The sequence below is a fragment of the Haliotis rubra genome, unplaced genomic scaffold, assembly GCF_003918875.1.
Source record: "Haliotis rubra isolate DU_JTF1 unplaced genomic scaffold, ASM391887v1 Scf11, whole genome shotgun sequence".
Classification (NCBI taxonomy): Eukaryota; Metazoa; Mollusca; class Gastropoda; order Lepetellida; family Haliotidae; genus Haliotis; species Haliotis rubra.
Window position 1 is genome coordinate 359,013 of NW_025765003.1, and position 26,927 is coordinate 385,939.

General features: G+C 39.1%; 3 protein-coding genes across 3 annotated transcripts in view; 2 read left to right on the top strand and 1 right to left on the bottom strand.

Annotated features, from left to right (window-relative positions):
- Positions 1–3,827, top strand: part of LOC124284079 (E3 ubiquitin-protein ligase AMFR-like) — a 37,345-nt gene extending 33,518 nt beyond the window's left edge. Inside the window, 1 exon segment of the mRNA XM_046720138.1 lies at positions 989–3,827. Within this exon segment, the coding sequence (XP_046576094.1) occupies positions 989–1,142 (154 nt within the window). The 3' untranslated portion in view covers positions 1,143–3,827.
- A 1,842-nt stretch (positions 3,828–5,669) lies between these two features.
- On the bottom strand, positions 5,670–7,772 carry LOC124285602 (dolichyl-diphosphooligosaccharide--protein glycosyltransferase subunit DAD1-like). Its single transcript, XM_046721866.1, has 3 exons — positions 7,479–7,772; positions 6,096–6,222; positions 5,670–5,785 (listed from the first exon to the last, which is right to left on the bottom strand). Exons 1-3 carry the CDS (start codon positions 7,687–7,689, stop codon positions 5,782–5,784), a joined length of 342 nt encoding a protein of 113 aa, XP_046577822.1. The 5' UTR covers positions 7,690–7,772; the 3' UTR covers positions 5,670–5,781.
- A 1,811-nt stretch (positions 7,773–9,583) lies between these two features.
- On the top strand, positions 9,584–24,078 carry LOC124284114. Its single transcript, XM_046720177.1, has 2 exons — positions 9,584–9,652; positions 17,745–24,078. The coding sequence occupies exon 2, from the start codon at positions 17,913–17,915 to the stop codon at positions 22,032–22,034; it is 4,122 nt and encodes a 1,373-aa protein (XP_046576133.1). The 5' UTR covers positions 9,584–9,652; positions 17,745–17,912; the 3' UTR covers positions 22,035–24,078.
- The last annotated feature ends 2,849 nt before the right edge of the window (positions 24,079–26,927 follow it).

Here is a 26,927-nt window from a genome sequence, read left to right on the forward strand (position 1 = left end):
TGTTGAAAAGAAAAAGGAAACAATGAAGGAATTTGACTGTAAGTTTACCCAAATCAACTTCTGACGGGGTTGACTGCCCGAATGCAATTACGTCATCGAGGAATTCAAGTGACGTCACAAGAGAAAGTGACGATATTCGACCTTGGCCTTTTGACAAGACCATAGCCTGCAACATGTCAAACTATGTCAGTGTTCGGTTTTGGTCCATCAACAGCCTTAATAGTGCAATTGTTAAGGTTAGCACCAACAAGAAAGCCAATATTACCGCTATTCAAAGCGGGAATTCGGGTTGCTTTGACTTGTTTGACTCAGAATATCTGCCAGTCGAAAAGCCAATTAATGTCGAATGAACCGTAAGCCCACGCACCCACTATGACGTCACTTGACAACAGAACTGATAGTGGCCCGTCGTTAAGGTTGCAGCGGTCCAATATCATTTGCAGTGGCCCGCAAATTTCTGATAATGGGAGGGCTGTTTCATGATAATTCCATGTATTTTAGCTATAATCAATCATAAGCTTTGATTACAAGGAAAATCGTAGCTTTGTAGGGATATCCGTATTTGCCAGATGAAAGTAAGATTAATGTATCAGGTGGCAAAAGATCTGTCAGTGTAACAGATTTGGGTAAGGGACCTTCATTATTTATAGCTATGGGTGGTGATGATTTTTATGGAGCAGCATGTACAATGTGAACCTCTCTTTTCTCAACCCCTCTCCCCCCCCCAACTTTATGTACAAAGTAAGTCTCTCTCACACACACACATACGCGCACACACACATGCCGCAAGTTGTGTACAAAATCAATGACAACCCCACCCCACCAGTACATGTGTTCAAAATTGATGACCCTCCCTCCACACACACCTCCCCAGAACAAAATGGGTGACACCCACCCCCACTTAAAGTCATGGTCCCTGATGCCAGAAATATCTTGAATTGGTAGTTTGCTTTCAGTCTGTTGTATGTTTCTCTTTCTTGTTTTGTAGGAAATACCTTCATAAGAACAGACACAGTGCAGAAGCATGTGATCATTCATCAGGGTCTGATCAGTCGGACGACCCCAGGTCACAACAGCGTGAGGTGATATTTCAGGCAGCTCAACGCAGACTTAACTCCTTAACCCACTCTCAGTACAGCTGATAACGGAGCTCCATCATCTGTATATACTTTGTGTACAAAGTACTTCTTCGGAATTATTTCTGGCCTGGAGTTTACAGTATTTGTGATATTTCATTTTTGTCGGTGCTGTCTATTTTTAGACATGCCTTAAATTATGCATTGGTTTTCATTGTAAGATTTAATAGGCATCCAAGCTTACCTTTATCCCAGATTTTCTGTCTCCTTTCTTATGAATGTGTAACTAAAGACCCTTTGGATCATAAGTTGACTCTTAACATAATGCATTGAACACACTGTTCAGAGTTCTGTCCCTTGCTGCAAGGACCCACCGATTGGGGGTTCAAGGTCTAGATGTGATCCTCATTCTGTCAGTCCTATGTATTTGTAAGTGTCATCAAAATGGAAAACATGGTAAACATTTTATAATCCATAACTAGCTTCCACTGGAGATATCGTATCACAGTTCTTTGCAAATAATTGTGACATAATAAAATTTCATTTCTTGGGTCCTTTTTTGAAATATGTAACAGGGAAGCATGTTAAATATTTTAGTCCTGTCTGGTTAATTTTCTTGAAAATTCAAGTTTTCCATCCTGTATTTTGTTCATTGGGTCCCAATGTTTTCAAATCTTCTCTGAAGGTGACTGGATGCCTGAGCATCACAAGAAGAAAGTTGATGCAGGATTAAATGTGTGGTACTAATCGAGCGTTTTCATGGCTTGCATATACTGTGTAGCTCAACATAATGTACAACTGTGTGATAAAGATATGTTCATGTAATATATTCGTATAAATAATCTCATCAATTATCATCATCTTACCGCTTGTCTCACGAGATGAAGGAATTAATGTCTGTACATTACTTTCGATGTTGTTGACAATCTTTGTGTAGATTTGAAGCTGTTAATGAACAAATAGTCAGATTTATATGGTGTCCAAATACATATTTGAATGGGGACTGTTTGACATTATTACAGAGCACTAAAGTAAAGTTTAAGATAGGTCAACCTGGGTCACTTCGCCATAGAATGATGCGATCTCACAATTGCGATTTTCCTTATCCAAGTGTAAGTGATCTCACAGATGTCTGTGTCAGAAGGGGCGGGGGGGTAGTCTAGTGGATAAAGTGTTCGTTCGTCACAGCAAAGATCCGGGTTCAATTCCCCACATAGGTACAGTGTGTGAAGCCCATTTCTGGTGTCCCCGGCTGTGATATTGCTGGAATATTGATTAAAGTGGTGTAAAACCATACTCACTCACTCGATGTCAGAAACTGCTTGCAGACATTTCAGAGATTTAATAAGTTGTACAAAGCTTGCTCAATAATTATCAAGAACCTGATGAAATAATTTTTTAGATGATTAAAATAGACTAATTTCCTATGCAGATGAACTTCCCCACCCGATGGTGGCATACCAAAAATGTGTATACAGTATAATAAACTGTTGTTGGGTAAAGTTTGTATTATTGTACAACCAAATTATCATGACTACTGAACAGATTGCTTTAAGAATTATTTATATCATAATGCTCTTGAACGTAATTATAATTACCAGATGCACCTCCTCTTTCCAAAACGATGTATCCCCGCATGTATAATTCACAGTCTGTTGTCAGAACTGCCAGAACTATGACTGAAACTGATCCAACAAACTAACTGAAAGCCATTTCACATTCATCTGATTTGGTTGCTACATGTCTCATGAGAAGAATATTATTACTCAACTTTTGATAGGGATACTGGAACTGCAGAATGAATGAATGAATGAATGAATGAATGAATCCATTGTCCAGGGTAATAATACAGCACATGTGCATTCACTTAGTGAATGGAATCAGATGCATTATACATGGAATTTGTATTATCAGCTTTATTATAATTAACCAGGCGTGTACATGTAAAGCATGTTGTTATAACAATTATGTTCCTTGTTATGTTGTCATTAAATGCCTCCTGTGAAGGACTAATAGATGTATATTACTCAAAACAAGCGAGACAACACCTATTTTTTTCAAAGACTATAGTTTGCCAGGTGGCGTTCTTCAGGTGTTCCTTAATTTCTTTTGAGTGGTATATTTGTTGTAGCTGTTATGAATATGTAATATGTGCAGATCTGTAAAGGCTTACCAGTGATCTTTTACATTGTGTCCAGTTTACTTTTGTTTTCCTAATGCTAACTTTGGATATAAGAGATCTATAAAATTTGCATGTCACTTCAAATATCTGCTTTTCTAATAACGTAAAAAATTAATGCAAACATATGCATTAGACCTATTTTACTACCTTGAATTGTCCTGAACTGATTGATGTGATTTTGATTTATTTATTATTCTTACTTGTTTCATGCAATTTCTTGTTATGAATTCATCATATTTTGTTCTGAAAGTGTCATTTTGTTTTGAAACTTGTTTTTGCTGGTTTGAAAATAATCAAATTCTTACAATGAGGAAACCATGTTTCCTCCTTGATGCCATTTGGCCAGTTTGTTAATCAGTCAAAGATTTCTGCACACTGGAAGATGCATTTGTCCTGCATGTCTCCGAAAGCCATCTTGTTGACTCTTTACAATCTGACAGTGTTTTCTAATTGAACACAGGGATTATCTGGAGTGGCTTATTGAAGTCGTGTTGTTATTTTATGTACCCAGATAAAGTTTTAACATACCATTAGAGGTATTCAATAAATTATTTTTGTGTCACTAACAACTCAGACTTCTGTTTTTATGCACTAATCAGCAATTTTCAACCTTAAGGGTGGTTGTGGCAACTCTAAAGTTTAACAAAAAATTAAAGGGATTGTTCCTGTACACTACTGCACTTTTGGTACAGTTGTCATGGTTACCATGTACTCTTCTGTAACTAACTGATCACCATTTAAGTCAGGTCATGGGTAAAGGAGAGCAAATCCTGAGCAGATAAATACGATCATCAACATCAAAGCAGATACACAGTGCTGCAGCCAGGATTTCCTTGGAAGGGTCTAGTCGGCCCCTACCTTTGGAAAATGTGGGTCAATGAAAAGATCTGTAATTCTTCTCTTTGACATTTTGACAGCCAAAAGGATTCAATGATAAATTATGTACATCAAGTCAAGCTCCATACAGTGAAACAAGTTTCTTACAGCGATTCATATTACAGTTTCGTATGCAAATTGACGTCCTAAATGTGCAGATCTTAGGAAGACTTTTTGAATTCAGGTAGTTTCAATATTTTGATTTCTGAATGTTTTACAGCGTTTTCAATGAAAATACAAATGTAGTATTTTGAAAATAATTACATGCCTGATATATAAATATGTGTTAAACATATGACAAAGTTTAAATGTTAGTGTTATTCATATTTGATCTGTAATATGAGAAACGATAAGAAAGACTGCAAGTTGTCAAGTTCATGTCCTGAAATAGAACCTCTCAATGTACTGCAGTTATTTTCTGTCCACCTGTACACAAGCTGAGATTTGACATTTTGTGTGTACGCGTGTAAGATCACATTTATTGAGTATTTACAAAAATTGAAGCGTACCGGTACGCAATAGACTTAATATGAACTGAGTTTTCACATAAATATTTGCGTAATTTACGCAGATACAGAGTTTATCTGTACCTCTGCAGCATTGTTACCTACTGCAGCAGTCAGCCAATCAATACAACCATTGACCAAAAGGTTGCACCAACTTCATGTACAGCTGACCGCCTCCGTGGTGTAGTGGTTAGAGCGTCCGCCCTGAGAGCGGAAGGTCGCGATTCGATCCCCGACCGCGTCATACCAAAAGACGTTAAAATATGGTACTTGTTGGTCCCTGCCTGGCGCTTGGCATTAATGGGTACAACAAGGACTGGTCGGTTCGGAGTTAGTATAATGTGTCTGAGTGGGGTATTCATGCTTCACTGCGGCATGGTATCTCAGTGGGCTAGCACTATAAAAACAGCTTCAGTCTGGGCTAGTACAAGCAGCCGCACCTACACATACACACACATGCACGTCGTCATATGAGCGAAATATTCTCCAGCGCGACGTTAAACCCAATTTCACCTCACCTCATGTGCAGCTGGGTTTTTTCCAGTCTACAGAATGTCACATGATCAGCCAAGTCATCAAGCTGTTTCAGGGTCCCTGGAACGATTCTGCCTAGAAACAGTTTGTATGCCTGCTTTAGCCTGCTCTCACTTCAAGCATGAGAATACCCATCGGTAAAAGAGCATCACAACCTGCATCAGCCAATCACCCAGCAGAGCCGGTCCATGATTCAATTTGCCTTAGGCCCACACGATCAAACTCAACAATACACTTCTTGGATCAATACAAATTGTTTCAGAAACTGAAATAATTAGCTAAAAACCACTACACTGTAAATCGTATCCTATTTTGTATCCTTGACCTTGGTATGTTCATAACTTCAGTATATCCTTGACCTTTGTCTCCATGACTTTGATATATCCTTGACCTTTGAGTGTCCTTGACTTTGGTCTATCCTTGACCTCATGAGATCATGCTCTCATGATTCCACCGGTTTCTGCATCACGAACATAAACATAACATACAAATTTGTACTGTTAAATTAACATTTATTGATGATTGTGTTGTATATGCATGAATACCCCCCTGGTCCCCACCCTCCCCTTGTGACGGCCTCAATCTTGCCACCAGTGTCTGCTGTCCATCAACTGAAATGTAAGATAATGTATCACTTAAAAGAAACATCATTTACACCATATCATAAACAAGTTCATTCCATCCAAATCATTGCCTCTTAAGACCAGCAGTAGAATGGGAGTCATTAGTAGTGATAAATACTAATATGACATCACTTTGACTACATAGTGTACTGTGTCAATCTCTGCAAAGAAAACTGCTGAGGTGAAGTTAGCCCTAGTTTAACTAGCTCTAGACAAGTTGCTAAATTGGAACACTGACTACATTCATATATATCTTCCTTCGTGTAAACAATACGAGTAAAGCAAAAATAGCACTTACCCCAGAAAGTTTATAACGACTAAGTGTAGAATGACGTGAGCAAATACAAAGTCAGCAAAGGCTCTTTCAGGGCTGATTCCGACAAAGTCGTTTTTATTCTGGGGATTCACCTGAAGCCTTAGACACACTGAAATTAAACAAAAAACAATCTTTCAAAGAGTTGTACATATAAGCACTAGGTATCAAGCTGACACTGTTAAAGAACTAGTACACACAGAACATTGAGGATTGAATAGGTTTTGTTTGTTGTTTCATGCAACACTCAGCAATATTGCAGCTATAAGAGTGAGGTCTTCAAGTAATCGAGACTGGACAAGGCAATCCAGTGATCAACAGCATGAGCATCGATCTACGGCATTGGGATACTATGACATGTGTCAACCAAGTCAGTGAGCCTGACCACCCGATCCTTTAAGTCGCCTCTTAAGACAAGCATGGGTTGCTGAAACTACACTTCACAACATGATCAACATCTAGCAACATGGACTGTTATGAATGTTTCACATTTTATGATTTTTAAGTCATACAAAATACTTTTTGCGTGTTCCAAAAAAAAATTAGAAACATGCCAACAAATTATTCATGTGGACCCAGACTGACATTTAGTCTGACTTTATAATATGGAAGTGCTTGTTTTCTTTCATCTTTCGGAAAGACTTCTGCCTGTATCCCCCTTAAATTTCATTTTAGTCAAATCATATCACTTGAATATATATATTTCTCATCTGATAAGGATGAGTTTTAACATGTTTCTTGAACTGTATCTGAACATACTGAAAGACATATCCAACTTTTGAAAATGCCTCTCAAAGAATTTTTCCTAATCGTTAAAATTAAGGGGGATACGATCAGAAGTCTTACCTAAAGTCGGACCAAATTAATAAGTCTTCTCCTGTACATTTTTAAAATGATAAAGTGACGGTAAGAGAGAGTTTTAGATGTAACCGATAAATCAGAAGAAAATGTTGACATGGTTATAGACAGGTCAAGTTAAGACATAAAATAGCACTGTTTTACACATCACTTCCATGCCTCCTAAGTGGAGAACTCTGATTGGTTCTTCTCTTTACCTCCAGAAATAGAGGCTGTAACGTGGTCCAGTAATCAAATGTACGAAGTCTTCTGGTAGGAGTTTGCACAAGATGAATTGTGCAAATTATCTTTCATAACCCAATAAAACCATTCCATGCGGGAATAGTGTCCCCAAAACACGCTAAACGTACCATGCTTTCTGTGAAACCGGTGTGTGTCCATAACCGGCAAATAAGCCAAGCTATAATATTCTTAAGCTATGAGAATGATAGGCCAACAGCATCATGACCCAGTATTATCAGGATAACATCAATGGCATATTAGTGCAAAAAAAAAGTAATCAATACTTACCTCCCAAAACAAATGAACCAACTGTTGAAATAAATCCAGAGAGAAATGAGTTGAATGGGAAGGTTCCCACCAAACAACAATATCCGAACTGGAATACTCCCGTCAAGAACACGTACACTAGGTAAGCATCTACAATTTTAAGTCTTTTGGGTGTTGACTGGATATATTCGTCATAAAACTTTGCAACAACAGACGTTAATTTCTCCGGCATTTTGATGTGTCCACCCTGCAAATCGTATCAATGTTCACGAAACGTGGCAAGTGCTCTTCCGTCCTCAGCAACAACAAACTATTTTCGTGGCGACTTGCTACAACATAACGAGAACCAAGGCCTCTGTTGGACACCAAGAGTTGGATGTTTAAATGACTACCAAACTGGCTCTTCATTTTTGGACATGTAATCGATTAATCCACGAAAATGATGACACACAAGGCTAGTCACATGCATCCTGTAGCAATATATATTTGACCCCACAACACGAGGTTAAGTATGTCGGAATAATCACAGCTAGTGATTTATCGGGTCAGTATTTTGCAGATCGTCTCAAAATATGTGTCCACAAATAAGTCATAAAACAAAACATATAAAACGTAAATATTGTCTTCGTTATTTGTAACTTCATTCAAATCTAATTTGACAAACTGCACACCATTTTGACGAACTTACAGAAACCTATTTATGTGTTTATGTAGTTGCTACTATTTGGAAAATGCCATATTATTGTAGACATTTTATTAAGTTATAACATTAAACACTACATGGCGCAATACAATTTCACCGGTCTGGGGGACTCATTTTGGTGTTATTACAGCAATATCACGCCGGTAGCACACGGATTCGTCACCACACACCTTCCGTAACCTCGAAGACGATATATACAGCTTGGAAAACCGGAACTGCAATGTCACAGCACCCAATAACGCCGCTTTTAGCAATATTCCAGCAATATCACGGCAGGGGACACCACACATTGTACCCATGTGGGGACTCGAACCCGGGTCTTCGGCGTGACAAACTAACGCTGTAACCACTAGGCTACCCCGTCGCCCCTAATGTTTACATGAAAGACTAATAGACATCATAACCCGGATTGGTGCAATCAGTAACACGCACACCATTTCACTTCCTCTCAACCTCACTGAAAATAAAGTCACTGATATCTGGATTAGTCTAACACTTTGTATCAATATAAATGATATAATTTGGATAGAACCAACTAAATCTAATTAAGCTGAAAAGTTTAGATTTGAAAAGGAGTCTCGGTGAACCTGCAGAAAGTTTCGATTTGCTTCGTTTGGGTCTTTAGCATGCAGATAGAGCTGGGCGGAGGGGAGATGCTGGGGTTCAGGGGCTGTGGGACAGGCTAAAACTGGACATATAGTCTCACGCCAGCTGAACCATATTGTATTCCGTACAGCCTAGACTAATGCTTAGTCTCTGAATATATATAATTTTGATAGTAACAAACAAGCCCATTTATATTGAAAAGGAGCCCTAGGGAGACCAGAGATCCTGAACCTGAGGAAATCTAGACTTGCTTTATTTAGGGCTTTAGCACTGCAGAGAGAGAGCTTGGCAGTAGGGAAATTAATGTGGATCAGGGACTGTGAGACAGACTACGTCCGGCCCAGCACTGCCTTCAATGCAAACGCCTAAATGAAGAAATCAGATTTCTGCTATTTGTTTCTCTCTGAGTTAGAAAGGTTGTTATGTTTGAGCTCGAGCTTATTTTGTTCTCCTCATATCTGACTGACCTGAGTGAACGTGATGTAAACAGGGTTGGAAACATGTCTGCAGTTTTACCTGACTTCAGTCCTCTTACCTCTATATCACATGGACTATGAAATGAATAATACCTTTTGTCACCTCAAGACCGAAGTACAAATGCTCGATACAATATATGCTGTTGGGAAACAATTATTTGAAACACTGCCAACAAATCAGTTATCTTTATTTGAGTAAGAATGATGTTCTTGATATTGCATTTGTTGCTAAGTACTAGAAAGATAAATATATATGTAACATTGATTCACACTTTTTATGTTTCTTTTAAATCGATCATATTTCAAACCACGTGACTTTCTCTGGCGTACAAAGTTGATCACGTGACATTCTTTATCGCCATCTTGACCGAATGGAGCAAATCCGAAAATTTCAGAAAATGTCAAAGATGGTGAGTACTGTTTGTTTATATGAGCTTACAAAAGACCCAGACCACATACAATTTCGATTTACTCAGTTTTTGATCAATTGAAACTTGTTTCGTCATGATTGTACATGTTTTGACGGGAGCCCAAGAACTGTCAAGTTCAGGCTCTCGAAAACGCGCGGTTCTTGACAAATAGATGCCATGTGCTCATCTGCCACAGATGGACATGCATTTCGTGAAATCGAAAAATTGCAACTATTGACATGAGCGTGTGCATGCTATGTCCAATATTTTTGTCTCAGCAACTCCGTGCCAAACGCAATCCCAATTCGTAGCGTTTGCGTTCCAAGTCTGAGTTAGGCAAACACTGACCGGCTGAACTGAAAGATGGAATAATTTGATAAACAGCGATAATCTCTCAGTTTCTGAAGCTGGAACATTTGTGAAGGGTCGTCAGTTTCAACCTAGTTAGATGACGTCGCGTTGATTCTGATATATTTCCTTAAAGTACCGTGTGAGATGCTGTGTGCCTATAAATGCACACGTCTGCCTTTGTTGCTAGGCTATAAATGCCCAAGGCGATGTCAATAATTATGGACATATATTCAGGTCTTGCCAGTATATGAAGAGTGGCTCCAAGTTCTCAAACACACAGTTCAAGAAGTATTTTTCATCCAACTTCTGCAACACTGTCATCAAAAGGACAATTATTTAAAGCTGATCAATTCTGTAGGGAATATGTAGTTCACAATCACTAATATTAATAATATTAAGATGTCGATGTCACTGAATTAATCAAATGAAATATGTAGGGAGTATGTAGATCAGAATCGCTGATAAGATTTGAAATTTACTGAACAGACATCTCTTTCAAATAGTGCTCTGATTGTGTTTCAGTGTGTGGCATCATTTTTCTCTGGTCAAAATGGAATTGATGTATTTACTTTTTAAACACTAAACTCCATGTATTATTAAGAGCATGCATGTTATATACTGAACCACAAAAGAAACGTTGCTTTGCAAAACCCAATGCAAAATTTTGTTCTTGCAAGGTGGTGTTTTTATTATGTTTGTACCGTTTTCTTGACATGTTTTTCAATCCAAATTGACAGTTATTACCAACATCAGTGTGTTTTCTGATGAAAACGCATATCGAAAGGTTCCGTATGACATTCGTGAAAATGAAAATGCATGTGCATGTCGTGACAACACTACTAATGAAAGCGGGTTCCAAGCTCGCCTGAAATCATTTTTGTTTTGACACAACCACCATGCCACGTCTTACGAGAGATCAGAGGAACCAAGTCGTGGGACGATTGCAAGTTTTCCAGACTGCACAGAGGGTAGCCAATCATTTTAATGTTCATGATAGGACAGCAGGAGTGGTATCAGGTCACTAAGAGCATTCAAGACCGTCAACGCAGTGGGCGACCTTCAGTAACATTACAACGTCAAGAATGACAGGCTGTGCGCAACCATCTGCAGGATCGCTTCCCCAGAGCAGCACGTAAGACCATTTCTGACTCAAAACAGACCCATCAGTGCCGATACAGTGCGTCAACGTTTGCGCGTAAGAAATCTCTGCTGTCACAAATGTTATCGTAGTCCTGTCCCCACCGCTCATAACCACCCAAACCGACCAAAATGGGCAACTCAGCATCGAAATTTAGGTTATTGACAATGGAGAACTGTGCTGTTATCTCATGAAAGCCGATATTGTGTTTCGACAGTTGATGGCAGAGTGAGAGTATGGCGAGGGCGTGGTGAAATGTTTTCCAATGAGTGTATTGTTGAAAGAGACTCTCGGGTGGTCCAAGCATCATAGTGTTGGGTGCAATCGGTCTGAACAGTTAGTTGACACCGTGGTGTTCCAGAATCTTGCTCCAGGATGAGGAAATGACAAGACAGCTGCTCGCTATATGGATTAAATCACAAGACCCCACGTTGTACCACATTTTGGACGTTATAGAAATCACATCTTCCAGCAAGACAACGGTCGTGCCCACACTGCCAGAGCAACATTGGACTTCCCAAGACAACATGGCATCCAAACCCTACAATTGCCTGCACTCAGTCCGAATTTAAGTCCAGTAGAACACCTTTGGGACGAAATTCAAAGAAGACTGAATGCCACCAACCAAGGCCGACAACTGCGGCTGGACTCGATCAGGCATTTCGCAGAGTATTGACCCATGTGCCTATGGCCTTCATTGACCGGCTAATTCATTCCATGTACAGACGATGTAACGATTTCATCGATGACCATAGAGGCCACACATGGTACTGACTTTGGGGTATCTTAATGGTACCATTTTTGGTTAATTGTTTGTGTGAACTCTAAATGTGATTCCCGAAAATGTGTTAACCATAATTGTCAAGTTTGAACTCAGTCCTCCTATTTGATTGTTAATTAGAGTGAATTAAAGTGTGTGCTTTAAGAAACTCCTATCAGTGGGACATTTCTTTTGTGGTTCAGTATACATTTTCAATTCATTTGTAAACATGGTTAGAAGATGGGTTCTGTCATTGCTGGTACCCTGACTGGCTGATATCAATATAAATTATGAGTTAATTCACTGACTGGTGAGTAAAACTTTAAAAAGTCAGTTGATCAATCAGGGTTTCTAAAGACAAATCTTGTCTTGACAGATGTTCTTTAGTTTTCGCAACAGTTTAATTTGTCACAATATTTTGTCAGTTAATTTGATAAATCATGGAACATGGAAAAAATAATTGATGGACTGTTGGCTGATGCTTAATATTAGGTTGCCTTGTAGTTATAATCAATTATGTTTCCATTTGATTCTTACACATGGCTACAGATCGGAACAGCTTCGACGATAATAAATACATAAAAACACTAATAAATACATCAGTGTTTTTACATTTTCATCCCTCAAAACCCTAATGTCCACCCAAAAATGTTTCCAGTGACATATTCAAAACTATTTTCTCTTTATATCAGATCCAATTTTTAGCATCATGTCCTTTCAAAATAATAAAATAATATAATTTTGTTTGTTAAACAAGTGTCTGAAAGGGAATATCTTTGACTTATTTTATTTTTGGGTTGTTGTTTTTATCCCCCCGGCATGTAATGCGGGGGGATATAATCGACGCCGAGTCCGTCTGTCCGTCCGTAATCCAGAGCATAACTCAGAAACAAAAGTTGGTAGATATATCAAACAGAACCTAAGGTGGTGCCTTTTGTTTTTTACAGATTTTTGTAATTTTTATTTTTCTCGGTTTCCATGGAAACGATTCGGACTTAGTCCCAAAAGGGAGGGGTGGGCTTCGTTTCTGGAGCATAACTCAAGAACCGTTCAATATTTTTCAACAAAACTTGCTAGATATATCAAACAGAACCTTAAAGGTCACATAAACCCTAGGGGGTAAAAATACATAAATCACTAACTGGCATCGTTATAAATGAAACCCCGTCATTAAAACTACTCATTTCGACCTTTAATTGACTTAAATCGACCTTTTTGACAACAGTGCACAATTCTCACCCGCGAACGAAATTTCAACCAATCAGAGCGGCGCGACTCTGTGACGTCATATGAGGAATAGCTTTGAGGGCCGATGCAGAATTCATCTACATTTTAGGGGTTAAATTATCTTGTTTACAGGCTTGTATAAACCTGAAATCGTGACAACTGTTGCGGAAAATGAAAGCTATATGTTCTCACAATCTACTGGCATTTAATTTTGTCTCCTGCTTTGCCTAGTTTCCGAGTTACAACTTGTTTTCATAGACGCTTCTGTCACAATTGATTGGTGTCGTTAGGCCCTATTTGTATAATGACTGATCCAAATTGATCCCATTTCTGTGTTTTTTACCTCGATATTTAATCATGTCATGTAAAATTCTGTTTGTATTCTCAAAACAGTGTCGGCCCATAAGTTTTCACATGCAATACAGCAATTAATACTCCCTTGTTGTAACCCGTGTTAGGTGGTATAAACCTACACATGTTATTTGTCATCATTCACTTGATGGTCAGTTAATGAATTTATAACAGGTATAATTAGTGGTAACACACTTAGATTACCCGACAAAGGTTCCCATTTGGCTTTTCTTGTGTCTGGAGTAAATATTCAACATTCAACCGATAACACGCTGATTGATTAATTACTTTTATCTTACACAGCGGAATTGTCAAAAGGTAGTGTTTATGTATGTAGATTTACTAATCTATACTGAATACACTCTGCCGTGTTGCTGTCTGCGTAAAAACAACGTCCTTCTTTCAAAGGATTAACCGGCAATACATTGATTGATTGCCCATTATTGGCTAACTAAATTACTGTTTTTAATGAAAGGCGGACATTATGCAATTAGTTGCCAGGTGTGCTATCTTGGGTGACCAATGATGCTATACACCAATACCTGAAAAGATTTATCACTTTTTCGTATATTAAACTGTTAAAAGACACATCATTTGGAACAGTTTTGTGGATATTGATGGATACATTCCTCAAACAAGGTAATGGCCTGATATTGTTCCTATAACTTTAATCTGTTTTAATTTTAATATTTGCATTTTGTTTTTATTCATTTGTCGTAGCATTCAACAGAATCATTGTTTTTGCCGTGAAGTGTAATGAGACAGACAACATACACTAGGGTGTGTGTGTGCGAATTATGATTCACATTGGCAAACTATAAAATGTCTAGATATTACAGTTCTGTTATAAATTCACTATAAGTATCAGCAGATCGTCAGCTTTTTATTTAGTTTCAAAATGCATAAAAGTATGATAATAAACTAATTAGGATTATAAGACCAAATATAAAGACGCACATTGACTAGTATCTACATACTGGTGAGTGGACATTAACCATGTGAATGTAGCAAGAAATTTATCACGCAGTATTGTGACTTCGACCCCCACCTCGCTTCCGTGGAAGAAATCGTTATGTTATAAGTTGTGTCATGCAAAATCCTTTTGGTTATGATTCCAATACATATTTAACTACGAGTAGAAAGTAGTTTTGATTTTCTAACTTGATGAAAACAAACTATAATCTCATTAATTCTAACAGACTTTACGATTTTCAAAATGGCGGCGCCTCTGTCGGGAACATCCGCCAGTCTGTGGATAAATGCTATTTAGGTTTATTTTCACCGAAGTTACAAAATCAAAACTACTTTCTACTGGTAGTAAAATATGTATTTTATTGATGGCCAATAGGATTTTGCATGACATAGCGTGATAACATAACAATTTCTCTCGTGGAAGCGAGGTGGGTGTCAATATAATACTACTTACAATATTATTGTTACTCGACCACAACCTCGCTTCGAGGAAGAAATCGTTATGTTACAAGTTGTGTTATGGAAAATCTTTATGGTCATCAATCATATACATATTTTACTATAACTAGTAAGTAGTTTTGATTCTTTAACTTCCGTGAAGCGATCTGAACACAAGTAAGATATCGTTTCAGGATTCCACAACGCCGCCGCGACTCACAAACATAACCCATTTAGCACCTAACTGCGGGTCCTGTGGAAATCTGTGCATGGTGACACCATCACCTGACCCCTAGGAGCAATTGATGACAAAGCAACGATTCGGCATGTCGTCGTTCATGTCGAGAAATCATCAAAATGATGAGCGTGCTACACACTTTCTATACAACTAACTGAAAATCGTTCCTCATATGACGTCCCTGCAGTGCTCTAGCGACAGAGTTACGTAACCTGTCTGGTTTCGTTGGCGGGCGAGAGGGAAGCAGGCGACTTTTTGGCCACTTTTAATCGCTCGGTATTAATTAACCACAAGTTTTTAAAGAATAAATTTGGTGTTCCGCATAAGACTAACCACAAATCTTTCATATGTAATGGTTAAAAGAGTAACAAAAAACAAAGTTTAGTGGTTCTTTAAGTGGTGCCTTTTGCTATTTGCAGATTTTTGGCATTTTATTTTCCCCGGTTTCCATGGAAACGATTAGGACTTAGTCCCAAAAGGGAGGGGTGGGCTTCATTTCCAGTGCACAACTTGAAAAGCGTTCAATATCTTTCAACAGAACTTGGCAGATATATCAGGCAAATTTTGAAATGGTGCCTTTTGCTATTTACAGATTTTTGACATTTATATTTCTCATGATTTCCATCGAAACGATTTGGACTGTCAGATTTGTTCTTTCAAATATGTGGGGGCAGGGGGGATATGTCATCTTCTGATGACTCTTGTTACAAGAGGTAATGAAGTAAAAGTAGTAATACAATGTACCCGGTATCTTAGATGTTAGGTAGTGGCTTGGGTCAGAGATGATTCATACTATGGGTCTGTGTTTTGGGTTGGTACTTTCCCAACCCCTTAAAGTAACTTTTGTGTACCCAGCCATGAAATTCGAGACACATGAGTTTACATCCATGTATGGCTGTCACCTGAGAATTGAGTCAGTCTCAACAAAATGGCAGGAACTTATTCCTGAAGTACTACTTCTTTCCAGTCTATGAAAACTTAATATGACACGACAAGACAGCAGTCAATAAATTATTTGTTTTTTTTTTCAAAAAACTTATTTCACTAGTTCTTGGTGTTTGTAGCTAATTGTTTTAGAACAGAATAAAACTATTAAATATGTCTTTTTTTCTGTTCACTTCAAATTTGAGCAAAACTGGATCAGTCTTATATCCCTCAGATGCTTCTAGCCAGTGAGGACTACCATCATTTGATATTTATCCCCATGGCATGTAATGCGGGGGGATATAGTCGTCGCCTCGTCCGTCCGTAATCATTTTGTTACTGGGGCATAACTCAAAGACCGTTTGATATTTTTCAACAAAAATTGGTAGATATGTCAAACATAACCTAAGGTGGTGGCTTTTGCCATTTACAGATTATTGTCATTTTTATTTTTCTCTGTTTCCATGGAAACGTTTTGACTTAGTCTTAAAGAAGGATGGGCTTCGTTTTCGGAGCATAACTCAAAAACTGTTCGATATTTTTCAACAAGACTTGGTAGATATATCAAACAGAACCTTAAGTGGTGCCTTTTGCTATTTGCAGATTTTTGGCATTTTTATTTTTCCCTGTTTCCATGGAAACGATTCGGACTTAGTCCCAAACGCGAGGGGTAGGTTTCGTTTCCGGAGCACAACTCAAAAACTTCTTAATATCTTTCAGCAGAACTTGGCAGATATGTGAGGCAGATGCCAAAGTGGTGCCTTTTGCTATTTGCAGATTTTTGTCTTTTTTATTTTTCTAGGTTTCCATGGAAACGATTTAGACTTAGTCTCAAAAGGGAGGGGTGGGTTTCGTTTCAAAAACTTCTTATTGTCTTTCAGTAAAACTTGGCAGCTATGTGAGGCAGATCTTGAAGTGGTGCCTTTTGCTATTTGCAGATTTTTGTCATTTATGTTTTTCATCATTTCCATGGAAACGATTTGCACTTAGTGTAAAAACAAGCTGGACTTTAAGTAACTGTCAAATGATTTGTTCTTTCAAATATGTGGGGGCCGGGGGGATATGTCATCTTCTGATGAGTCTTGTTGCTTTCCCTATAACAATGGCACCCGTGAAGATCCGGGTTAGAATTGGTCTTCAGTAACCCATGCTTGTCGTGTAAGAGGCGACTAATGGGATTGGGCGGTCAGGCTGGCTTACTTGGTTGGCATATGTCATCGTATCCCAGTTGCATCGATTGATGCTTACCTCACGATGCTGATCACTGGATTGTCTGGTCCAGACTAGATTATTTACAGAATGCTGCTATATAGCTGGAATATTGCTGAGTGTGGCATCAAACAACAAACCAACCAATGTTATAACAATGTAATGGCATTGTGTTTGAAGGTTAAAGGGGCGGTGGGGTAGCCTAGTGGTTAAAGCGTTGGCTCGTCACGCCGAAGACCCGGGTTCGAATCCCCACATGGGTACAATGTGTGAAGCCCATTTCTGGTGTCCCCCGCCGTGATGTTGCTGGAATATTGCTAAAAGCGGCGTAAAACCAAAACTCAGTCAGTCAGTTGAAGGTTAAAACAGGTTGAAACCTGAAGTGGTAGGCCCCGTTGCATAGCCTTTGCGTATAAATGTTTTGCAATGGTTGTATATTTCCTTTAGAAGATGATTTCAGAGCTGATTATTTTCTTTGTTTCAGATTTTCCAATTATGGTAAGATGTCCTGGAACATGACTGTCCACTGTTGTCTATGGATAGTGCAGGATCCATGATGTAACTCCTCTCTGAGAGAACGGATAGACTTAGATCTGAATCTAGAATCTTCTCGACATGATCTCATGTTGTCACTGATCTTTAGGAATCCATCATGTCTGAAGGTTGTCCAGTGTCTCTTGTACCTGTGACCAGAATGGAAACCGTTGCCACCCATGGATCTGAAAGCCTTGTTGTCAAGGACAACACAGTACCATCTAGATCTGCTCCTGTTATAACTATTGTAGCATCATCTCCCTTAAACACAGATAACCTTGATAAGGATGCTATACCCTGTGTGATCATTGAACATGTTGGGACAGTTCCACCATCATCAAGTCCAGGACAGGCTCATTTATCTGATGCTGTCCATAAGTGTGATGAGTGTGATTACTCCAGCCACAATAAGCACTACCTGAAGCAGCACATTGACCTGGTTCATAATCCTGAACGTCCATACAAGTGTCCATTTTGCGATTATGCTGGGAAACGTAGTCACTCATTACGTGAGCATTTAGTCGTCCATACCAATGAGAGACCTTATGAATGTGAACATTGCAATGCCTCATTCAGGAAAAAAGGGCATCTCACAAATCATATCAAACTACACACAACCCAGAAATTGATTAAGTGTAGTTTGTGTTCAGTGTATTTGGCTGATCAAGATTCTTTTGAAAAACATCTCAAGGATACCCACAATACTGACAGAATCTATGCTTGTGAACTTTGCGACTTTGTTGCAGGCGATCAAAGTCTGATTGTGAAACACATCCAGTCTCATGACAAGGTGTTCAAGTGTAGTGAATGCTCCTTTGTAACAGCAGATATTAACAAGCTCGCCTCGCATGCTGACACTCATATATTGAAACCACTTCACTCCGAAAAGTCAGTTTCTTCTTTGCCCTCAACAACTCAACCTCCAAGAACCCAAGCAAGACCTCCGCTACCTCCGGGAACAGCTCCTAAAGCGGAGCAGGGCAAGCATGTCATGATCAAGTGCACTGAATGTGGATTTACTGCTCCAGATGCAGACACCATGAAGACACACATGTGGTCACACATCAAGACTGAGGCACAGGTAGAAAAGAAGCCTGATGTTGCAAAACTAGTTGAAAAAACATCAAAGATTGGCCAATCTGCTCCTAAAGAGATACGAGTCATTGAAGCTACCCTCCCAGACAATGCAGCTTACAAGTGTACAGAATGCAGCTTTGTCCACAAGGAAGCAACAGTGTTTATCAAACACATGCTGACTCACAGAGTGAAGCCATCTGTGAAAGTGGACCAAGAAAAGCCACAACAACAGCAGCAGCAGCAACAACAACAACAACAACCACCTCAGCAGCAGCCACAGCCACCTGCAGAACTGAAGGCGGATCAGACATTTCTGGTTGCTCCAGTAACGAAAGAAAATACATGCAAGAACTCTGAGAATACCCCTTTCACACATGACCCATCCACAGGTCGATTCAAGTGCATCATCTGTGGCTACACTTGTGAGTATCAGCGAACAATCAAAGCTCATATCTGGAAACACTCTGGAAACCAGGCCATTGACTACCCCATGTTTCAGAATGGTCCTCTCAGTATGTATGATGACATACCAACACCAAAAGTACCTCCCCAGTCATCTTCTGGAGGTACTGAAGATGCAGAGACTCAGGAAGATGGGAATGTCTCAACTCCTCTTGGTGACTTCACTGTACAGAAGACTACTACAGAATCTCAACAGACCCCAGCTCAGACTGCTGCACCGGTTACCCATGTTTTTAGATCTGTCAGTGACAACACTATCACGAATATCAAACTTGTTAAAACTGACATTGCTCCTAAGACAGTTGCAGGAGGAACTGCAATTTGCCAGATGCAAACCATTGATGGTAAAACACTGGCCTTAGTTAGAGAGACTCCTCAGAAAACTACTTCTGTAATAAACATCCCTTCATCAAGCAAAGTACCACAGATGAAAGAATCTGTTCCAATTGCACATGTTGGAAATGAAGAAACTGTCACTACTTCAGAGTTGAATCTAGTTGAAACATCTAACAGTCCAGAAAGAAGACTGGTTATCGCAGGTGTGACATTAGCTGGATCAAAAAACACTAGTCCTTCCAAAGCATCATCCAAATTGCCCAAACCCTCTATCTTAGCCAAGAGTAAATCTCCATCCAGTGAACAAGGTTCACCATCAACACTGAGTAAAGAGTCTTCTGAATCTCCTTCAGCTGGTGCAAAGCTTGGCCCAGAGAAACCCATTCAGAGAGATGATACAAATATACTGCAAGTAGCCAAGAGGATCTGTTTCGATAAAGAGGTCGAAGAGTCGAAGACGGAGGAGGTTAGTGTGGTAGTTGAATCAGTTGACTCAGTTCCCTCTGCTTCTGGATTTACTGGCATGAAGAGTCAACAGAACAGTCCTCGTGTGGCGGAACAGTGCCAGCATGATGAATGGACAGATCCTGCAGGGTCACCTGAAACTGTTCCAGTAAGTCAGAACAATTCTCCTTCTATGGTAACAAGAGCTCGCACGCGACACGCTGCTAAGGTTGAAAAGGATAAAGCCAAAGAGAGGTTGGAAGCAGTTCAAGCCAAAAAGTTATCCCAGTTGGAGAAGATGACTGTTAAAGAAGAAAGTGTTTCAAAGGGACCTTTAACCAGGGCTAAAAAGCACAGTGAAGAAGCTGTCACACTTTTGTCCTTGCTGAAGAAGGGTCCCAACCGCAACCCAGTGTGTGCTCTTCAAGCTGGTGAGGAAGAAAATATTGTGAAGCCAAGTAACGATTCATCTGAGGTTGATAGTGACACAGAATCTGATGATGAAGTTGTTTCAGAAGATTTGTCCAGCGAGTCTGCAAAACCTAAAACAGGCATTTGTTCCTCTCTCCTTGCTGTCATTGAACAGCTGAGAGAACGGTCAAAGTCTGAGAGCGAAACTGATGAAGCTGCTAAGAACTTGCCAGGCAGACGTCAATCAAGACGCAGGAGTAGGAGGGAATCAAATGAAGATGAACTCAATGTTGACCCTATTGAGAACATGGAGAAGATTGAGGAAGATGGAGAAACTAAATACAGATGTAAGCTTTGTCATTACAGCAACTCGAGAACACTTCTGATCCGATTACATATGCGTCTTCACAAGTCCAAGAAGCCCTTTGAATGTTCCCTGTGTGACTTCATTGCAGGTTCCAGTGAGTCTCTGCAGGATCATATGATTCGTCACTGTAAGATGCGTACCTATCCATGCAAACTATGCCCCTCCACCTTCAACTACAAGAGTCAGTTAAGAGCCCACATGAGAGCTCACAGTGACAAGGACCCGTTGATCTGTCACATGTGTGACTTTGAAACTAATGACCCAATGGCTTACAGGAACCATCTACGCTTCCATGCTGATCAGTATTACCACAAATGTGACCTTTGTAACAAACTGTTTGTTACCAAGCTGGAATTGCGCTCTCACAAGCAGGAACTATGTTACAAAGATCAGCCTGAAAGCATTGAAGATTCGGATGCCACTGATTCGGACTATGAAGTTCCAAAGGATTTCTTCCCCAAGAAGGAAAATCTCAAATGTTCTCAGTGTGAATTCACTACCACAAGTGTAGCTGTTTTTACAGATCATGCTCGCATCCATGAAGAAACTAAAACTCTGAAATGTGAGATGTGTGACTTTACTGCGGTGTCTAGTAGGAGTTTGAAATCTCACATGAAGCGTCACATCAACGACCAGCGGTATGTTCAGCAGCCCCTGGAACAGTACAAGTGTAATCTCTGTGGCTATGTCTGCCACCATTTGCCCTCACTCAAGTCTCACATGTGGAGGCATGCCAGCGACAGAAACTACAGCTACGAGTTCACCAACGATGTCATCAATGCCGCCATTGACTATGACTGTCGTATTGACAGCAGCAACACCAGCGACCCCGACATGTTGGAAAAGATTCTCATCTCAGAAAAGAAAATACTCGAAGGGAGATTAAATAACTCTATGGGACCTGATGGCCGCCAACCTGTCTGCTGGGTGGTATTTAAATGCTGTCAGTGTGGTTTTGAAACTATCAACAAGGCACAACTTAACGTTCACATGAGGTCACACTCAGACATTATACAACGCACCCTGGAGGTGAGCCAAGGACTGGTTCGACATGCTCCAGGGGGCAAGAGATCTGCTGGGGACACACTGCTGAAGGGAGATAACCCGCCAAGTAAAATAGTCAAAACTCAGGACCATGGCTGATCTTGTTGCTACTGATATCTATTCTGTGCTTGTTTGGGGGAAAATACTCACCTCATCTAATGGACACATTTTTCTGTTTGTTGATTTATGTGTGAAATTATATGTGATTCCTACTGAAATTACATTTGTCAAAATGAATAAATATATTTTTGTTTTTTGACGCACAAACCTAGAGCATGTGGTTGAAATACAAAACTTAATGGAAATATAGTTTAATAAACATGTTTTTTAAATGAATTTAAGGATAAATATGAAAAATATACACATGTAAAAGTATAAATATATGTTGTTTAATATTTAATTTTGGGTGGTTGGAACTAAATCCATGATCAGGTAAACAGGTACCTAACTCACAGCATTATCATTGATGTCACATCCAGTCTGAAACCTGTAAGTGACCTGTCTGCTGTGTCCATTAGTTGAGGTATTTCCAGATCCTACAACACAAAGACGTCCTGCAGATGCTTGTTGGAAACAAACTGTTGTGTTGAGCAGTGTTTCAGTACTACCTTTGCACTGCTGCAGTAAAAGGCTTTAGGAAAACCCTCAAACTCTCAGTTAACCAAAGATACTGCCTACCCTGTTTTCCCGCTGGTGGAGGGTCTGATCCTGAAGCCTTTTACAGCTTGTGCTGATGGTGGTTCTCATGTAAATGTTTCTTACCTGCAGCTGAGTGTGGCCATGATTTGTATATTTTTACAATTCTGAAGTATGACCTATCTGAAAGTGAAAAATAGGTACTTAGAAGGTTCCTTGTTTGATTCATCTGTACAAAATCAAGATTTATCTTGATGGCTAAAGAAGTTACTGTTTTGTGTTTTTGTTAGAAAACTGCAAAAAAAGAATAGGCTTGTAGCTGTGGGTGATATGATGCCCGACTATATTTTTCAGAACCAACAAAAAGTTTATACGTGCCCAATATTTCTTACACACTAATATTGTCATGCACAAGACTATGAATAAGAATTATGTTTTTCAGTTTCTAGTCATATGAAGAATTAATAGTGCACAATGCACATTTGTTTTGCAATAATGTTCTCATAACATTTATGGTGTCCCTTGCCGTGATTTTGCTGGAATATTACTAAATGCGACGTAAAACCAAACTCACTCACTCATAACATTTAGTTCACAGGGTAGGTCCCAAATCATCCTGATACGGTTATTTCATCAGGGCATAGAACCTGTTTTAGTCACTGTGTGGTATGTACATAGTATCAATGTACCCTGTATCTGATAATGCCAGGCCACGAGTCCTTGGTGCCAGAAATGGTACAACTTTGTGTCTTGTGCCTATGTTATTGACATTGTTAAATTTTAAGTGTTTTGGTGTAAATTCTTTATACAGTTCAATAATTTGTGCACTTATGCAAATTTCAAGATCTCCTTTTTCTCATCTCTCATGACCTTGTATAATATTCATAATATTTAATTGTTGATGATCTGGAGTTGTCACTGCTAGTGCTTCCTTTACCTGTGGAGTATCATTGTTTTGCTTTTAGAATTTCAGTACCATGTGTTTGTGTGTATTCCACTGATCATGTTGAAGTACTAATGGGTTTTTCTCAGTGTTTGGGTCATGGGTTTCTTGTCTAAGATGTTTAGTTGAAATAACACAAGTTTGTATTTTGTATCTGTGCATGTGCGAGAGTGAATAGGCAGTATCATTCATGAGTAGAACATGGTAGCAAGTGCGAGGATTTGTTTTATGCTGTACTTTCGTGGAAAGCCATCAAACATGGACTTCAAGGTTTAATATGCAGTCTGTTTTCAGTTTTGTGTTCACATGAAACAAGCCGACTCATGTGCAGACCAAGTAAAACTTTCTAAGTGGTTGGTGACATGCATCATTCAAATCAGTTGTTTCTTCTTTTGTGTTTGTTTTTTTTGTTTTTAGATATCAGTGATTTGTCGTTCAAATCAAAGGTAATGCGGATCATGTCCAAGAATTGCCTTTAAAATGTTTGAAAACATTTTCTTCTCATCTCAGATTTTCTTAACCCTGTTTTAATGATCACAATGGTCATTGACATGCATGCAGGGTTTTACAGTTTGCCAATGTAGAGAAAGGACTGAAGGATGCACAACATTATTGATTGACTATTACTTTGCTGAGTGTGCCACAAAAGGCGACAATGCTTGTCGTAAGAGGCGACTAACGGGATCGGGTGGTCAGGCTCGCTGACTTGGTTGACACATGTCATCGGTTCCCAATTGTGCAGATAGATGCTCATGCTGTTGATCACTGGATTGTCTGGTCCAGGCTCGATTATTTATAGACCGCCACCATATAGCTGGAATATTGCTGAGTGCGGCGTAAAACTAAACTCCCTCACTCACTCACTCCCTTTGCTGAGTGTTTGGTTGTTTCTTTCAGAGCTGTTACGTGCATCATTTCATTCACCAATCCACATGATCAATGATTCATTCTAGGCTCTAAAGAAATTATCAAAACATACAGTTCTCTACACCGTTACTTCACAGGACCCTCATATTGCCTGCAAGGACCCTTATAACTAATAATTTGGGGTCCCCGCGACCCCCGTGTTTGTGAATCAAGGTAAAAAACCCCTGCATGCATCCATACTTGGAAGGCTTTTAGACTAGGGCTGAGACGATACACTATGTCACAATAAGATATATATCGCGATATTTTACTTGCGATATGATACGTATCACAATACATACACCTTGAAAGAATGACACGGTATCAAGATTTAAAATGATTTATTTCAAGGTATTTGTGTTCAACAATAACACTATTGTAATAAAGAAACAAGTAACTCCATCATACTTGCGTATTTTACTCTAAATAAGAACTGAAACATGTTTAAGATAATACTGTTTTGAAAAAAAGTTGTGTATCCTTTTGTATCAGTACACCAGTCCACGATACGATAGCTGTATCAAACTTAAATGTATCACGCGATGCATCGTTGAATTGTCCCAGCCCTATTTTATAGACACCCTCTGGTTATTTGCCCTTATCTGCATTGTGAGGAAGAAAACCATCATTTTGGTTTTACCAAAGGTTTTGCCATTAGGACCTTTTGTGTATCATTCAATCTCATTAAAGTCAAATCTTACTGCTTGCTGCCACTGAGAGCTCGTTTTAATGAAATTGGTGCATCATGTTTAGTGACTGCTGAGATAGAAATAATATATTTTCTTTAAAAATGAATTCTCTCAGATAGGAATACATTTTCATCTCCTGCAGGTGAAAATACTTCTATGCATTTTAGCCATGTCAATGTGGTACAACCCTCCAAGACTGTCCAGACAGATGATCGCTAATACAGATATCCTTTAGTACATATAGTACACATATAGTATCCTGTTCATTATTTCTACACAAGCTATTCCTTCAGAAAATGTGTTCATCTATTGCCCCAGTGTTCATCATTGTGATTTGTCATTGTTAATATATGTGTCTTCCATGTCATCTAGTGTGCTCTTAAACCTTTTTTGCAATATAAGATATTCAGTACAACCAGAAATTATTGAGAATTTAAAGATTGTAATTTTTTATATATTTTTTCACTCATTACTCAAAGACAATTTAACAGTTAGTATTTTGTCAAGTCACCATGGGCAGCAATGCAGGCTTCATTGCGGTGGGGCATACTACTGATCAAAGAAGTTAGAAAGTCGTGGTCCATGCTGTCCCAATATCGGACGACCTCTTCTTTCATTTCAGCAATATTTGTCAGATTTTTCTTATTGGCACTTTCCTTCATAAGTCCCCAAACATTTTCTATTGGATCTAGGTCAGGGCTATAGCTTTGCCAATCTAATAATGTCATATTTTGGGTCCGAAACCAGGCCTGTGAATACTTTGAACGATGCTTTGGGTCATTGTCCTGCCGGAAAATCAAAAAAATTCCATAGAACATGTGAGCAGATGGAAGTAAATGTCCCTCAAGAATATCTGTGTACTGCTCACTGTGGCCTAGAAATCCATTTAAACATATTCTTAAAATTCTCAATAATTTCTAGTCATACGATATTTACCATCAAATAACATTTATTCATTTTGATTCAATTAGGAATTATGGAAGATTTCTGTGTGTATATTTTTCGTTGTTGTGATATCTACTTTTATTGGTTACCAGTTTTGGAGAGTTATCTTGCATGGGTATGTCATTAATTATTGTAAATCACATTGTTTTCATTCCTTATTTTGCTGTACAATTTCATTGATAATTACTAGAATGGGTACAGTTAATTATTAATTATTTTTGCTTTATGTCAATCTCAGATAAGATCTTTTACTCCAATATCATGCCTCTCAGGTTTGAGGAATGGCTGTAGGGTAGATGAGTGGCCAAAGTGTTCGCTGAGGACCCGGGGGTTCGATTCCCCACATAGGCACAATGTGCTCAGCCTATTTCAGGTGTACACCACCATGATATTGCTAGAATATTGCTAAAAACAGTGTACAAACTCACTGTGTGAAGATCTGAGAATATCTCCATAGATGGGCAGCTCATTTGATGAAAGTGAACTATGTCAGTCTAACATCTCATGATGTATGAGAAAGCATTTAGTCTATCATATCCCTCTTCTTGCCTCATTATGGAAGTGAATTGTAAAGTGAGGCGATTGTCCCTCATTCTTGTCTTGTTGATATTTTTCTCATCATCTCTGAGTGCCATGGTATCTGCATCCAAAAGGTGGCACAAGAAAGAATATTCCTGGAGTTAGTTGGTTTCCTTCTGTTGCTAAGATTTCTAGATCATGGGTCAAAAGAAGTAATGAATATGTTGTTTGGAGAAGCTGAGCTCTGATTGGCTGAGGGCGGGTGGGGTAGCCGAGTGGTTAAAGCGTCACACCAAAGACCTGGGTTCAATTCCCCAAATGGGTACAATGTGTGAAGCCCATTTCTGGTATCGC

Bases quoted from the DNA above. Each gene is read 5' to 3' on its own strand.
- LOC124285602 (XM_046721866.1), bottom strand. From the start codon at position 7,689: ATGCCGGAGAAATTAACGTCTGTTGTTGCAAAGTTTTATGACGAATAT. The intron at 6,223-7,478 runs GTAAGTATTGAT...GTTTAATTTCAG, and splicing joins TGGTTCATTTGTTTTGGGAG to TGTGTCTAAGGCTTCAGGTG.
- LOC124284114 (XM_046720177.1), top strand. From the start codon at position 17,913: ATGTCTGAAGGTTGTCCAGTGTCTCTTGTACCTGTGACCAGAATGGAA.